Source organism: Castanea sativa, chromosome 11 (genome assembly GCF_040712315.1).
Source record: "Castanea sativa cultivar Marrone di Chiusa Pesio chromosome 11, ASM4071231v1".
In the NCBI taxonomy this organism is placed as follows: domain Eukaryota; kingdom Viridiplantae; phylum Streptophyta; class Magnoliopsida; order Fagales; family Fagaceae; genus Castanea; species Castanea sativa.
In genome coordinates, this window is record NC_134023.1 from 44801253 (window position 1) to 44815818 (window position 14566).

The following is a 14566-nucleotide window of genomic DNA, read 5'->3' on the forward strand; positions in this document are numbered from 1 at the left end:
TCAAAAAGTATTCAAGGTACTACTACTTTCTGTGCCCGTAAATCCTCAAATAGGATGCTAAAAACTACAAATGTAGTAAAGTTTAAAAAAACTAGTCTTAGTCTCTTATTCTTATAGGCTCAACGCACATATTCTTTTTACTTTCCTTTTTAACTATTAATAATATGGTTAGGACAACCCAAAAAAAATCCATTAGAAGGTGTGGGGTGTGGGGATGGGTTGGATTGAGTCGTGTCTAAACTGTTGGGTTGGTGTAAAGGTCGACAGTGGGTTAGGCTAGGCCTGAAGCGAAAACCCGCACCCATGGCCAATGCCAATTTATCTTTAGAAGGTTGAGTCAAATGGACTACTTGTAGGCTTTTTTAGTGGGTTTCCTTTTCCCTTTTTTTTTTTTTAAAAAAAAAAAAGAATCAAATAATTTTTAAAAAAAATTCAAAACCAAATAAATTTATTTTATTAGCTTTTAATTAGTTTTTTTTTTTCTTTTTCTAACTTTATATCAACAAAATTTCCAACTTTAAAAAAAAAAAAAAAAAATCAAAGTCAGCAAGTTACTAGCAAAATATATATTTACTAAGCATAATTGAGTAAAATCACATTAAGTATTCTAGTGGTTAGGTGTGTACCCTTATATTATTACTCTCTCATGTCTTAAGTTCAACCCTCCACCCTACCCAAATTCTCTTTTTTACAAATTCTGAGTTAAAAGGCCGACCTAATGACCTAGTGGGTGCCCATGGGCAAAAACCCAAATTATTTTGTTAGAAATTACGAGTTAAAGGACTGAGCTAATGACCCAGTGGGCGCCCATAGGCAAAAAAAATTGGCATCAGGCTATCCATTAGCCCGATGGTCTACCGGGCTGGCCTGTAAAATGTGGGCTATTTGATGACGTATAGGTTGGTGGGTTAAATATACACCCATAATAGATGACTAATTTAAAAACTAGGTCTCAATATTGAGAGGCTTTCTCATATATTTTAGACCATTCTCATAATAATTAGAAAGCACATTTTTACTGGACAATTTAGCACAAACAAATAAGTCCAAACAAGATTATTGTAGGATACAAGATCATATTTTTAAATATCAAAAGTAATTAACTAAGATTTTATTGGGTTTGAATTTAGGTGAATTTAAAGTGTTTATATATATTGTTTGGGTGGGATCAAAACCCACATAGAATGACTTTGTCAGGTTGGACTTGGACCTTTAAAAATTGTAATTACCTTGAAGCCCAAACTTAACATAGAAAAAGACATTCTAATTCTAGAATGGGCTCGGCCCATGGCTAATTTCAATGAACAGCCCGACCAAAGGAGGTAGAGGAGGCAAAAACTAAACAAACTCGTCTAACTTTGAAAACGTATTAAACAAAGGAATTAAAAGCTCATTTAAGCTAAAAACTATCATCAATTTTTTTTTTTGCTGAAAAAACTATCATCACATTAATTCATCAAGTTTAAAAGAAACCAAAATAAAATAATAACGCAAAACAGCACAACAATGAAGACCAAAGCATCATTACCTTGCCTGGAATGATCCTACATAGAAGCAAATAATAGGATATAAACATTCAAGGGAAATTAAATGGAAAGCAAAACAAAAGATAAAAAAAGCATAATGATAGAAGCAAAAGGGTTTTTGTGATTCATCCCCACTTCCCAGGATATAATAAAATAAAAAAAATTTACTTTGAAACAAAGCCAAGCAGACTTGATGACTGTCAATGATGGCACCCAAAAAGAAATGAAAGGAAGAAAAGTTAAATTGAGTTATTTTTTGGACTTCAGATGTTTGTCATGTAGACAAAAAAAATTAACGATATATCTATTTAGAAAAAATTTAAGTTCTTCTACTTTGCCACAACTTATTGAAATGGTAACTATTAATGTGAACCATTACTTTTATATGATCCCGCGACTTTTTTTTTACCACTTACTGTTGAATATTGTGGCAAATGGTGTAGCACTTTCTCCTAAGAAAGAAGAAGAAAAATATGATTATAACAAATATGATTACAACAACTAACAAATAACAATATTATTATAAGAAAAATATGATTATAACAAATAACAATATTATTTTCACGCACACTGACACACCCTTCAAAAAAGATAAGAGGTTGTTTTGTCTTGAAGCTGAATGACAAAAAGGTGACTTCACAAAACAAAAACTGGCAATCCATTCGTAACCCAAAAGTAAGAGAAGGGAGAGGACTAGAATGGAATGCAAAAACAGCATCCAAACTATCCTTTCCTTCCTATTCCCCCAGCCCCAAACAACTATCATGCTTTTTCATCCCTCCAAAAACAGCATCCAAAGGATTCCACCATTCACTCTGTTATCACTGTGATTTAGTGATAACAAATCTGAGACATCAGCATAAGCAAATCATAATGACCATTTCTTCTGCGATTAAGAATTTTTCAATTAGAGTATCAAATAATTATATCTCAAAAACGTAAATGTTTAATAAAATCATTCACTCGTGCAGTAACAATTTACAATTGAAAGTCAAAACACTATAATTATTTGTTAGAGTGACTGATTAAGATACACAATTTCACGATGTATTTGTGTCAAATGAACACAAAAAAGTGGGGGAGAGAAAGAAAAAGGCTCTATACAGTTTACTCTATAAAGACTGAACATAAAAGAAAGGAAAACCAAATTCACAAACCAGATAAGAGTTACAGTTACATATCACAAGATAGCCGAAAGAGTTGCCGCGCCATAGTAACTCCCACTTCAGTATCGTAGCAAGAAGCTTGTATTTATGAGTGTGTATTTCCACAGTTTCCATCTTGAGCTGTAAGACAGGTATCATTCTTTGATATAGAACCTCCAACATTGATTTCGTGGAATTCAATCACTAAATTTTGACCAGCAAACCAAGCCTGAAAACCAAAACGAAAACAACCTGTTTTGGATTACCTAATAAATCTGTCTTGTTCGCTACCATTCCCACAATTAGCAACTTCATCAACTACTAACTCTGTACACTTCAAGCCATTTAAATAAACCTGTGCTTGTATTATTGTCCTTCCGATTTTAAAACCTGGAACCACAGTGAACCCCACCTTTGCTCTAGTTTTACCTGGCAATATACATCTCCTTGTGACATCTTCCATGTACACCATCGAGAAATCCACACCTCTCTCCACTTGAAAAATCTCAACCACAGGATCAAACGAAAATGCCAATTTATGTAGTGTCCATATTGAACTAGCCATTCTAACAAACGAGTCATAGAACACACTCAATGATTTCCATGAATTCAATATCGCTTCATTATGAGCCAAATTACTGAAAATTGATGATTCCATGGTGGGGTTGATAAGCTCTTGATACTTGTTCTCACAAAATTTTGAAAAATCACAACTCTGATTCCTACTTAGCAACTCCATAGGATTGCTCGATACATGCTCGAGTAATTGCTTCATAGAAGTACCATTCTTTTCCGAATTCAAAACATGCCCATTACACACAATATCATTCTCACCCAATCCAAACCCTTCTAAATCAAATCCCCTAAACATCCCTAAACAAACATACGACAAAAACGCATACCGATTATGCCCCTTTTTCGCATACTCAATATCCAAATAAACAGAATTGGCAGCCAAATCCAAATCCCACATAGCTTTTGTCATCAATTCAATCAAAATCTTAGTAAACCTATGTGTTGCTCTACAAGCATCATGTAACACAGAATCAAATACTCTAACAGACAAAAAAACCTCACAAGATGAATCGAAATTACCAGACAACTTCTTAGACAACTTCAAATTAGACTTATGAATCTCACCCAGCTTCTTCTTCAGAGCCAAAACCTCGTTGTCTTTCTGATCAATCTCCGACTGTAACCGGTTCGAAAAGGTCCCAAGTGTCCGCAACTTGCTCTGATTCTCTTGCACCTGAGCTTCCAAGCAAGACCCAATTCCCAAATCAGCACCAAAATCCGGGTTCTTCACTAAATCCTTGTAGAATTGCTTGTACTCAGACAACCTCTGCAGGTGTGAGACCAAAGCTCTATCCGCTTCCTTAACATTTTCCTCAACAAACGGAACGTGGGCTGTCTGCAACTGAAAGTACGAGGCTTCAAACGAGGAAACCGTAGCGAAAACAGACGAAATCAGTGTCTGGCTCACCTGGGTATCCACAATTTTCATCTGGGTCTGCCTCCATGGCCTTGTTATCGCTGATGGTGGCGGTGTTGGCTCTATCACAAAAGAGGGAGCCTGACGATCAGGCTTGATTACCACGACTTTCTGGTCTGTGATGACTTCTTCGGCCGAGTCAAGGAGTGAGTACCCGTCAGAGTCGTCGATGGGTTCGATTTCTGTGAAGAATTCGAAGGTCTTGGACTTGAAAGCCTGCGCAAATTTTGTGAACATTTCAGAGATTTGTGGGGGTTTTGAGGAGCTGATATTATCTGTTTCTGGCATTTCTTTGTTTTGTGATTTCTTTTGGGGTTTATTTGAGTAGTGGGTTTGGAATGGAATTGGAGTTTGTTTGTGTGAAAAGAGAGGAATTGAGTGTTTCTTGGGTTATACTACTCTTTGCTTTGTGCTTGTGCTTGTTTACTATTGAGTTGTGAAGTGAAATGGGTGCTTTGGATGGCTTGGAAGGAAGGTATGTGGGTTTGGCTTGCTGGTATTTTCTTTTTGTTTTGTTTATTGGGGTTCTCTCTCTTTTTTTATTTTTTTGTTTTTGTTTTTTGTTTTTCTTTACTTTGCGTGCTTAGACTTTTTTGAGGTCTTTCATTAACGGTAATAAGGGAGAAGGCTAGAGTGACAGCTTTGGATGGTGAGTAATATCCATGACTGGCAAATGGAGAACTGGGAGATGTAAGAAATTGTTGGGATTAGAAAGTTGACTGTGTTTTTTATTTTGGTCTGCACTCAGCTTTGGTTCGTTGAGGTTGACCACCTATGACCTGATTGATGAGTTTGTGCAATATATCAAGCATCTATGTTCTTCTTCTACCTCCCAAACACACCTTTATTGGCACAAATCTGAGCATATGGTTGCGGCATGTCACTTTCTAGATAGTATTGCTTTAAAGATTTTAAATAAGGATGTTACAGCACTTGTTTAGGATGGTATTCTTGTTAAGGAGGGAAACCCAACACGGTCCAGCTATTTTTTTTTAGGCAGTTGAGCCACTTTCAATGAAAAATGGTCCACATTAACAAAAACATTTAAATAATTACATTGTAAAGATACTAAAACTCAATCTATATATTATGAAATGAGTGAACTAGATTTTATCACATCATCAATAATTAAATAACACTGAAACAATAATAGATAGGTTTGATCAAATGTTGATATAGTTATAAAATCTAATCTATTCATTTCAAAATGGGTATATAGGATTTTATTAATTTGATGGTGGAATTAGCCTTAGAATTATAGAAGATCCTAATCCAATTCTTCATCTTTCATCAAGAGTTCCTGCATTTTTATGGATGAGTGCGATAAAAAAAGTTAGCCTAATAGAATAGGATTCGTGTACACTTGGAATATAGGTTATTTAACTAAGAAACTAATGGAAATAGAAGGTACAATGGTTGGGAGGAAAATTAATATGATGCCTTCACGAGACTAAGTAGGTAGTTGAGAAATTGAACATAAATGAGTATAATTTATGGTAGGTATACAAGAATAGATAAAAATATAAATGGGGTAAGGATTATAGATAAAGATTTAAAAAAAGGAAATTGAGGTTTAGAGGAAAGGGGACAAAATTATGTTAATAAATATAGTCTTAGGAGAAGAGACAAATTACATAATTTATGCAAACACTCAAATTGGGTAAGAAGAATCCATTAAGCAAAACTTTTTGGAGGACATGAATGAATTGATTCATGGATTACCAAACGGGGAAAGGATTTTTCTTGAAGAAAACTTGAATATATTGGAAATGATTGTGGGAACTTTGAAAAATTCATAGAGGCTAAGGATATGGAGTAAGGTTTTGAACCAAAAGATGCAATCTAGACTCTGTAATATCGTATGATTGGGTATTAATTATGACTTAGTTCAAGATGAAGAAATCACAATTTCCATCTTAGTGGGACAAGCGTTATTTCATCCTTATGTTGTAAAGGTTGTAACGTGATACCAAGAGAAAGTCCAATCACTGAACATATGGTGGTAGTGGTATTAGATATTTGTATTAGAAGATGGAAAGTATTAGGGGGTAGAATTTGAAGGAGGAGAATTAAGACATGTTTAAAGATAAAATTATCAAAGAAGGCAAGTAGAATTTATACGAAAAGTAAGGACTTGATGTTGCATTTTGATGCAAACCTAAAGTGATAGGAAATTCACTCTCACTAATTAAAACTCTGTCACACATGTCCATTGGTGGATGAAATTAGAGATGTATTTCATGTTATGTTAGCAATTTGACTAGACACTCTAGAATTTAAAAGCTTTCAATTAAGTAAGACAAACAAATTACCAAGAATGTAAGTTTAGTAAAAATAGAAACATATATGAAAGGATTGTAATACTCAATAGTGGAGAAATACCAATGACACAGAGCTTTTGATTTCTTGTGTCAGTAATTCATAAAAATAGAGAGATTGAAAATGATGTGAATCATAAAATAAGAGCAAGGTGGATGAAGTGGAGAAGAGCATTATAAGTTGTTGAAAAATAATGTCTCTCACGAAGTGAGACTTGAATGCTAGTGTTTTTTAAAACACATAGTATCCACAACCTAAATGCTGTAATGAAATTGAAGAGATAAGAGAGATGTATCCTATATATTGTTCTCTACAACGTCGCACGTTAATAAATATTCTATTTTCCTATACAAATGAGTCATTGCCTTCTTTATATAGACAACCAAATTATATGAAGCTAAAATATGCAACTCTTTGGCAATGGAACTGTTAGGAATATGAAATAATAATTGTAATCCTTTTAGTTAAGTAGTTAGCTAATTAATTAAGATTAGAATTAGGATGAGTTAGTTAGGATTTGAGCACATGTAGCTCATTTAACACATGACTTAATTCATAGAGCACATGTTGAATTAACTAGCCAATTATCTTGAGCCATGTAAGCCAATGACATTAAAGCTAGTCTCCTATAAATACATGATTGTAATTCAACATAAGATATGAATTGAAGAATAAACTAATTTCTTAGTGCAATAGTACATCTCTCTCTCTCTCTCTCTCTCTCTCTCTCTCTCTCTCTCTCTCTCTCTTTCTCTATGGAATGTGACTACTTTGAATTAAGTCAATTTCCCTACAATTTCCATCAATCCCCCTATAATTCATACCCATCCCCATTAGGAATTTCTAGGTTCCTAACAGGAACAACCTTTTGCATTGGGTTGGATTGGGCCCAATATTAGGCACATTCTTTTTGGGCTTGGTATGAGCCAATATTTCTAATAAAAGTATTATGCGATCGTAAAATACCCACTAAATTAAAGAGAAATTTTTATAAGATTACTATAAGACTAGCTATACTCTATAGTGTAGAATGTGGAGTTCAAAAGTAATATATTCATAAAATAAATGTAGTTGAACTGAGAATGCTAGGATAAATAAGTGGAAATATATATATAGATGTGCCTACATATATGTTTCTAAATGAGGAAATCCGCTTTAAAATAAGGGCTATTGATTAAAAGACAATGGACAATTGTTTGAGGGACAAAGTTAAGCTACAAAATTAGTTGTAGCCTTAAGTTACAAACTTACTTAATATCTTTTTATTAGAGGTGAATTTTGACAAATCCACCATTGGATTACCTCTTCTTCTTATATCCTCCATGCTTGTAAAATTTCAAGAAAATTAAAGATCAATAGTTATGTCATCAATAAATTTTTTAAATTACAATTTTTTGTAATTTAAAATTATGCACAAAATATAAGCTTATAGATCATATAGTAAATAATATCCGATTGACACAAAATTTAACATGTGTATTAAAAGCATAAAGAACATGTAATTCAACGATTAGATTTTCAAAATATATTGTAATATTTATTTTATTGAGTGAGTTTGTAGCCTTAAGCTACAACCAATTTTGTAACTAAATTTTGTCCTTATTTGAGATAATTTAAAAGGAGTTACAATTAAGCCTGGGCAAAGCTTGGAATGATAAGGCCATAAAGGTCAGATACATAAACGTTAAACAAGCTGGGGGGGAGGGGAAGAGGAATACAAAAAATCAGAAGGCAGCTTAGATCCTAGCGAGCAAGAGCATCCGCATAGGAATTAGATTCTCGGTAGCAATGCTTCACCTTAACTTAAGGAACTTAGGAAATCAGGAGCCTGCAATCAGCCACAATAGAGGAGTTAGATGCATTGGAAGACCCCGAATCGTTCATCATATCAGCTATGACCTTAGCGTCCAAATCTATTTCTAAAGCATTAATATGCAGATCTAAACACATAATAAGGCCATCCTTAAGAGCCCAAAGCTCTGCCAAGAAGCTAGTGGTATGTCCAATTTGTCTATCAAAACCCTTGACCCATACACCTGCATCATCCCTAAGCACACTGCCTCCCCTAGCAAACCCGGGATTCCCTATTGCAGATCCATCCGTGTTTAGTTTATACCAGCCTTTATAGGGTCTTTCCCATCTAACCATCTTAAGCAATTTCGGCTTATACAAGCTACTGCCTTGAGCATAAAAGAAGTATTTCACAACCCTCTAGATGACTTCCTGATGGATAGAAGGAGAAAGAGCTCAGTTTTGGAAGACCACCTTGTTTCGATAATTCTAAATAAACCAGATTCCAAATGAGAATAAAATATGCCACAGTACAGAGAATAGGCTGACATTATTCCCTGTTCTACAATTAACTTCAAGCCAGGTATGTAAGTCTTGTGAGAAGAAGGCAGGTGCAGGGCCATGTGGTCTGAGATTGTGCCAAAAATTAGTTGCAATAGGGCAATCCTGAAGAAGGTGTAGGATTGATTCCAAAGATTGGTGGCAGAGGGGGCGTGAAGGGTTTATCAATATACCCCTTTTGGCAAGGCATTCTCGTGTTGCAATACTTTTGTGTAAGCATATCCAGATGAAAGACTGGATTTTTGGCAAAATCTTTAACTTCCAAATCCAACAACCATTGAAGGGAGGGATGAGATCAACCTAATAGGATGCAAGCTTGTAAGCACTAGCAAGGTTGAATTCCCCATTAGAGGTAGCAATTCATATGAGTTTATCCTTCTCATCTGACACACGAGAATGTGGCATTGCCTTAATTTCCATATAGATCTTTGCAGAGAGTTGCATAGAAATTTTGCACCAATTCCATCCAAATTCCGAAGCAACATCACCAACTCTCAGCTCCTCCTCTTCCCTAGTGAGAGGGCCATGGATAAGATTCCTTATCAAACCTTCTAAAGTTCATCTATCAAACCAAAAGCTGATGTCACTGTCCTGACCCAAACTCCATCTGGTTCCTTCCTTGAAGATATCCCTACCTTTATAAAGAGCCTTCCAGGTACGAGAGTTAGGGAGGGATTTCACATTGCTGAATGAGAGTCGTCTTCGAGATAAATATTTCTTCGAGCATTTTTCTCCTCATGAAATCTCCAGTTTAACTTGGAGAGATAGGCCATATTTCTACCATTCACTATATGGATACCGAGGCCACCTTCTACCTTAGATTTAGTGATTTTATCCCACCCAACCCAGTGCATTTTTCTCTTAGAGTCCAAGGAGCCCCAAAGGAAATTTCGGCTGGTTTTATCCAATTTTTCCAGGATTCTAAAAGGGAGCAGAACAAATTTCATGACATAGGAAGGAATAGAACTAATGGAAGCTTGGATCAAAACCTGGCAACTAGCAAAAGACAAGGTTAGCTTTCCACCCAGCTAGCTTTTGTTCAACTCGGCTCAAAAAGAAATTCAGGTCTTGGTTTGATGACCCCGCATGTCTGAGGGAAAAACCCAAATAGCTACTAAGATTAGAAGTGGAGCGAAAACCAAGGATATTGCTAAGAAATTCCCACTGCTCTTGGTCTACATTAGGGGAGAAGAAGACTTTGGGTTTGGAGAAACTAACTCTTTGCCCAGATAGCAAACAAAATTACTCAATAGCTTCCCTCACCCTACCACAATTTTCCTCATTAGCTCTCGCAAAAAGAAGCAAGTCGTCAGCAAAGAACAAGTGCGAAAAAGCTAGACCACTAAAAGAGGCTTTGAGAGGAATCCAAGCTTTCTGGGAGCATTTTTCCTCTATGAATCTGCCTAAGACTTCCATACAAAGGATGAAGAGATAGGGAGAGAGAGGATCGCCCTGACAAATACCTCTTGAAGGGAGAAAAGGGTCGAAGGCTCCACCATTGACTAAAATGGAAGCTGTGGAAGATGAGACACAACTCATAATCAGTTGTATCATCTCCGAGGGGTAGTTGACCGCTTGAAGAACATCCTGAATAAATGACCAATCGAGCCTGTCATAAACTTTCTCAAGATCGATTTTAATGACCATGTTCCCCACTTTCCTTCTTTTCCTTCCAACAATATGTATTATCTTCTGTGCAAGAATGGCATTGTCAATGCCCTTACGCCCCAAGACAAAAGTTGTTTGGAAGGGAGACACAAGCTTGTCCAAATAAGGTCTAATCCTTGTAACAATAATTTTAGAGATAATCTTATAAACAGAGTTACAAAGGGATATAGGACGGTAGTTTCCAATGGTTTCAGGCCCTTTAATCTTCGAAATAAGGGCAATATGAGTTTGGTTCAGATAGGCAGGAACTTTCCTTTCCCTAAAAACTTTCTTGATCTCATTTGTTACTGAATCCTTCAAAAGCAACCAGAATCTCTGGTAGAAACCAGTGTGAATGCCATCAGGCCCAGGGGATTTGAAGGGTTTAAGAAACCAGAGGGCATTTTTAATTTCTTCATCCAGAACCGGAAGGGACAAAGTATGGACTTCTGAATCAGATAGATGAATGTTGTTGGTAGTTGTCTGGATAACATTTCTACACGGTCCTAGGAGTAGTTTTGCATGCAAAAGCTGAAATGGTCTATCCATAATATTTTTAGTACCAAATGGATGTTCTCAAATGATTGAAGGCATTAAAAAAATGTCCCTTTAGAATAAGGACGGCTGACAATTTATCACTAGCAAACTAAGGCATAATGCGGCACTAAATATAAGTGATGGTGATTCCTCTTCACTAATTAAAATCCTTGTTGGCCTCCATTGCTTCACATTTCAGTTCTTTCCTAGCTTTCCAACAAGGGCTAACATGACCTCATAATTAATGAATAAGATATAGATAGGCATCAATAATGGAAGAAGATTTAGGTTGTATTAGAAATCATCAGAAGTTTAATATTCTCTTTCATTTCTGATTAAAAATTTCCAGTTACTCCAAAACTTTCTGTCAATATTGGATCTTTTCATTTAACATACATTCCAGTCATTGATTGGAAACCTTCCATGTCTTTTTGACACTAAAATCCATAATTCATACAAGTAAGAGCCAGTTTAGCAAGAAATACTTGTATTTTCTAGTAATATTTGTATTTTTTAAAAATACTTGTAAACGAAAAAATGTGTGAAAATACATATAATATTATTTAAACACTGAAAACTATTATTTAAATAACAGTAATAAACGGACCCTAAATAAGCAGAAGTCTAACATAAAAGAAGAATAAAAATATTTGATGAATTAATACATTGCCTCAAAGTTTTTGAGTTTAAAATAGTGTTAATATTGGAGATTTAAGATTTCACATAGGGCAAGAGGAGTGAACAAAAAAGAGGAATTCATGGCACTTATGTCATCTTGTCACTGTGATGATTCCTTGTCTGGTAGTCCAAGTTTTATGTTTGATCAACTTCTTTTGTCATGCCTAAAACCCTTAAAAGTGGCTTTTCAAGCCTGCCAATTTCACTATCCTGTAATAGTCTATTTTAGAACGCAATCATGCTTGCTTTATGCACCTTTTAATGTGTATGCAATGCTTTAGGTAGACACTTGTTAGTGCGCTCTTACCAACCTGAGAATGGAGATAGTGCACCTTTCTAACTTCCAACCAACTACCTAAGGCAAAAATTTAGGGGAATAAGCAAAATGAAGAGCTTAAAAATTGTGACAAATGTAATGTTTATTGATTGGGAGTTGAATTTGATCAATTATTTGCATCCCTGAAAAGTAGAAGCCAAGTGAAACCTTTAGTAGTTGGTCGGATTCCTTTGAGAGTTTGAGTTGTAAGTTGACTCAGAGAGAAAGACCTAGGGTGAGGCATTTTTTTGGTGACCCAATTGAGGCTATGAGCCTATGATTGATGGGTTAGGTTGGGATTGTTGCAACAAGTCAAAGTGAAAGTTAAACTAAGAGATTGTGACTAAAATAAATAAAAACTCACACCACCTCAGTGGTAGCATGAGGCTGACGATGCTCTCGTTTTCATTGTCTAAGTACTAATAATTAAGTGATTGAAATCTACAAAGTTTATCTCATTGTTGTAATTTTGTTGGTGTGATGATGTAAACATCATCATAATCTTTCCTTTGAGCCAAAAAAAAAAAAAAAAAAAAAGAATATTGACAATTTGACATTTTTTATATGAAATTGAAAGTAAATATAGAAATTTTGCTTTGATATCATTTGAAGTTAGGATTGAAGCTAAAAGTTCCTTTGTAATGTTCAAATGGTATTGTATTAGAGAAGATGACAAGCATTTTAACACTTACTCTAAAAATAGCATGATGAGTAGGTTTCATGAACTTACAATTTGATTTTCATTTTCATTCTGGCTTCCATTCCTTTCTATCTTGTTTACTTTTCTTCTCAATTTGTTTTTCCCTTTTTCTTTAATTATCACATTATGAATGATAGAACTATGTTCTTCAATGCCATGTAAAACAGCCAAAAGGCATTTGACCATAGGTAGATGTCAAAAAGTGGATACTAATATAATAAAGCGAATTACCAAACGACAAAGATCAAATGCAGTGAAGATATATTCCATAGATAGTCAAAACATCCCTAACAACCCCAATTTTAAAACACTTCTCTCTTTAATTATTTTAACTAATTCGTGACTTAAAAAACCATGGTGTCATATAATTATAATAAGTTTATGATCGAGATTTGTTATATGTCTTAATCATCTAGTTAGAACGTGGTACTACGGTTGACAACTTCGGATTATTCTATATTATTTTTGCATACGACACAGACATTGTTAGAGCATCCACAGCAGTGGAGCTAAAAATTTAGCTTTTTAGCTTCACAAAAAGTTACTTTATCTATTTTACCTATACATTTTACAAAACATGCTGCAGCAGTGGATCTATTTTAACTTTCAACACAATAAAATAATATAAACTTCACAATAAAATAATATATCTACTACAATAAAATAATATATTCATTACAATAAATAACAATCACAACCAACCACTATCACTACCACTACCACCACCGCCACTGACTCTTCCACCGCCACCGCAATCACTACCGCCGCCCACCGTCACCGCCGCCACCGCCGCCACGTAATAGAATAATATATTATCTACAATAAACAACAATCACAGCCACTGTCATCACCACTGTCACTACCATCACCGTCATTGCAACTGCCACCACCACTGCAACCGCCACCATCAAAAAAATTATTTTTTTCTCACCAATATTAAATAGTAATAATCTACCGCTTAAAATTTATTACAAAAATATTATAAAACATTACTTAATTTTAATTTCTTATTATTCTTTATTTTATTTTTCTTATTTATCTTATTTGTTGGTTTCACCCAAATACCCGTATTTTTTTTTTCCTCTTTGTTTGTTTCATTTCTTCAATCCTATGAACTTTTCTTTCTGAAAGTGAATGAGAGACAGAGAGAGGCACGGTGATAAAAGATCGGCGGTGAGCTCAACCAAAAACCCAGATCAAACTCATAAGGATCGGCGGCGTGGGTCTGAGCTAATCGGCGGCTTGGAGGGTCGGTGACGGTGTGGGTTTGAGAGCTTGGGACGGAGTGGGTCTGAGGTTGAGAGGGTTGCTCGGCGGTGGGTCGGTGACGGTGGGTCTCAGCTGGTGGGTCTCGGCGACGGTGAGCTTGAGAGAGTTGAGAGCTTCGAACGGCGTGGGTCTCGGCGACGGTGAGCTTGAGAGTGTTGAGAGCTTCGGACGGCGTGGGTCTCGGCGACGGTGAGCTTGAGAGAGGACGGCGTGGGTCTCGGCGACGGTGAGCTTGAGAGAGGACGGCGTGGGTCTCGGCGACGGTGAGCTTGAGAGAGTTGAGAGCTTCGGACGGCGTGGGTCGGTGACGGGCCGGCGGCGGTGAGCTTGAGTGAGTTGAGAGAGTTGAAAGAGGAGATGAGAGTTGAAAGCTTCAGTGCAAGAGTGACTGAAAGAGAGAGAGAGAGAGAGAGAGAGAGAGAGAGAGAGAGAGAGAGAGAGAGAGAGAGAGGCCGAATAAAAAATTCTTTTTTTTTTATAACTCTCAGCTACAGTGCTCATGTATTGATACATGAGCACTGTAGCGCAAAGCTAAATTTTTTTAGCTTTGCCTCCACTGCTGCAGGATGGTTTTTGGGGTTTGAG

General features: G+C 35.9%; 1 protein-coding gene across 2 annotated transcripts; it reads right to left on the bottom strand.

Annotated features, from left to right (window-relative positions):
- Positions 1–2425: 2425 nt before the first annotated feature.
- Positions 2426–4644, bottom strand: LOC142614618 (protein GRAVITROPIC IN THE LIGHT 1). 2 transcript variants are annotated; one of them, XM_075787170.1, is made up of 2 exons: positions 4155–4615; positions 2426–4082 (listed from the first exon to the last, which is right to left on the bottom strand). In XM_075787170.1, exons 1-2 carry the CDS (start codon positions 4449–4451, stop codon positions 2934–2936), a joined length of 1446 nt encoding a protein of 481 aa, XP_075643285.1. In that variant the 5' UTR covers positions 4452–4615; the 3' UTR covers positions 2426–2933. The 2 variants fall into 2 exon arrangements, with proteins under 2 accessions (XP_075643285.1, XP_075643284.1); XM_075787169.1 differs by having other exon boundaries at positions 2426–4644.
- Between the last annotated feature and the right edge of the window lie 9922 nt (positions 4645–14566).

Excerpts from the sequence above, each read along its gene's own strand:
- LOC142614618 (XM_075787169.1), bottom strand. The coding sequence starts at position 4,451 with ATGCCAGAAACAGATAATATCAGCTCCTCAAAACCCCCACAAATCTCT.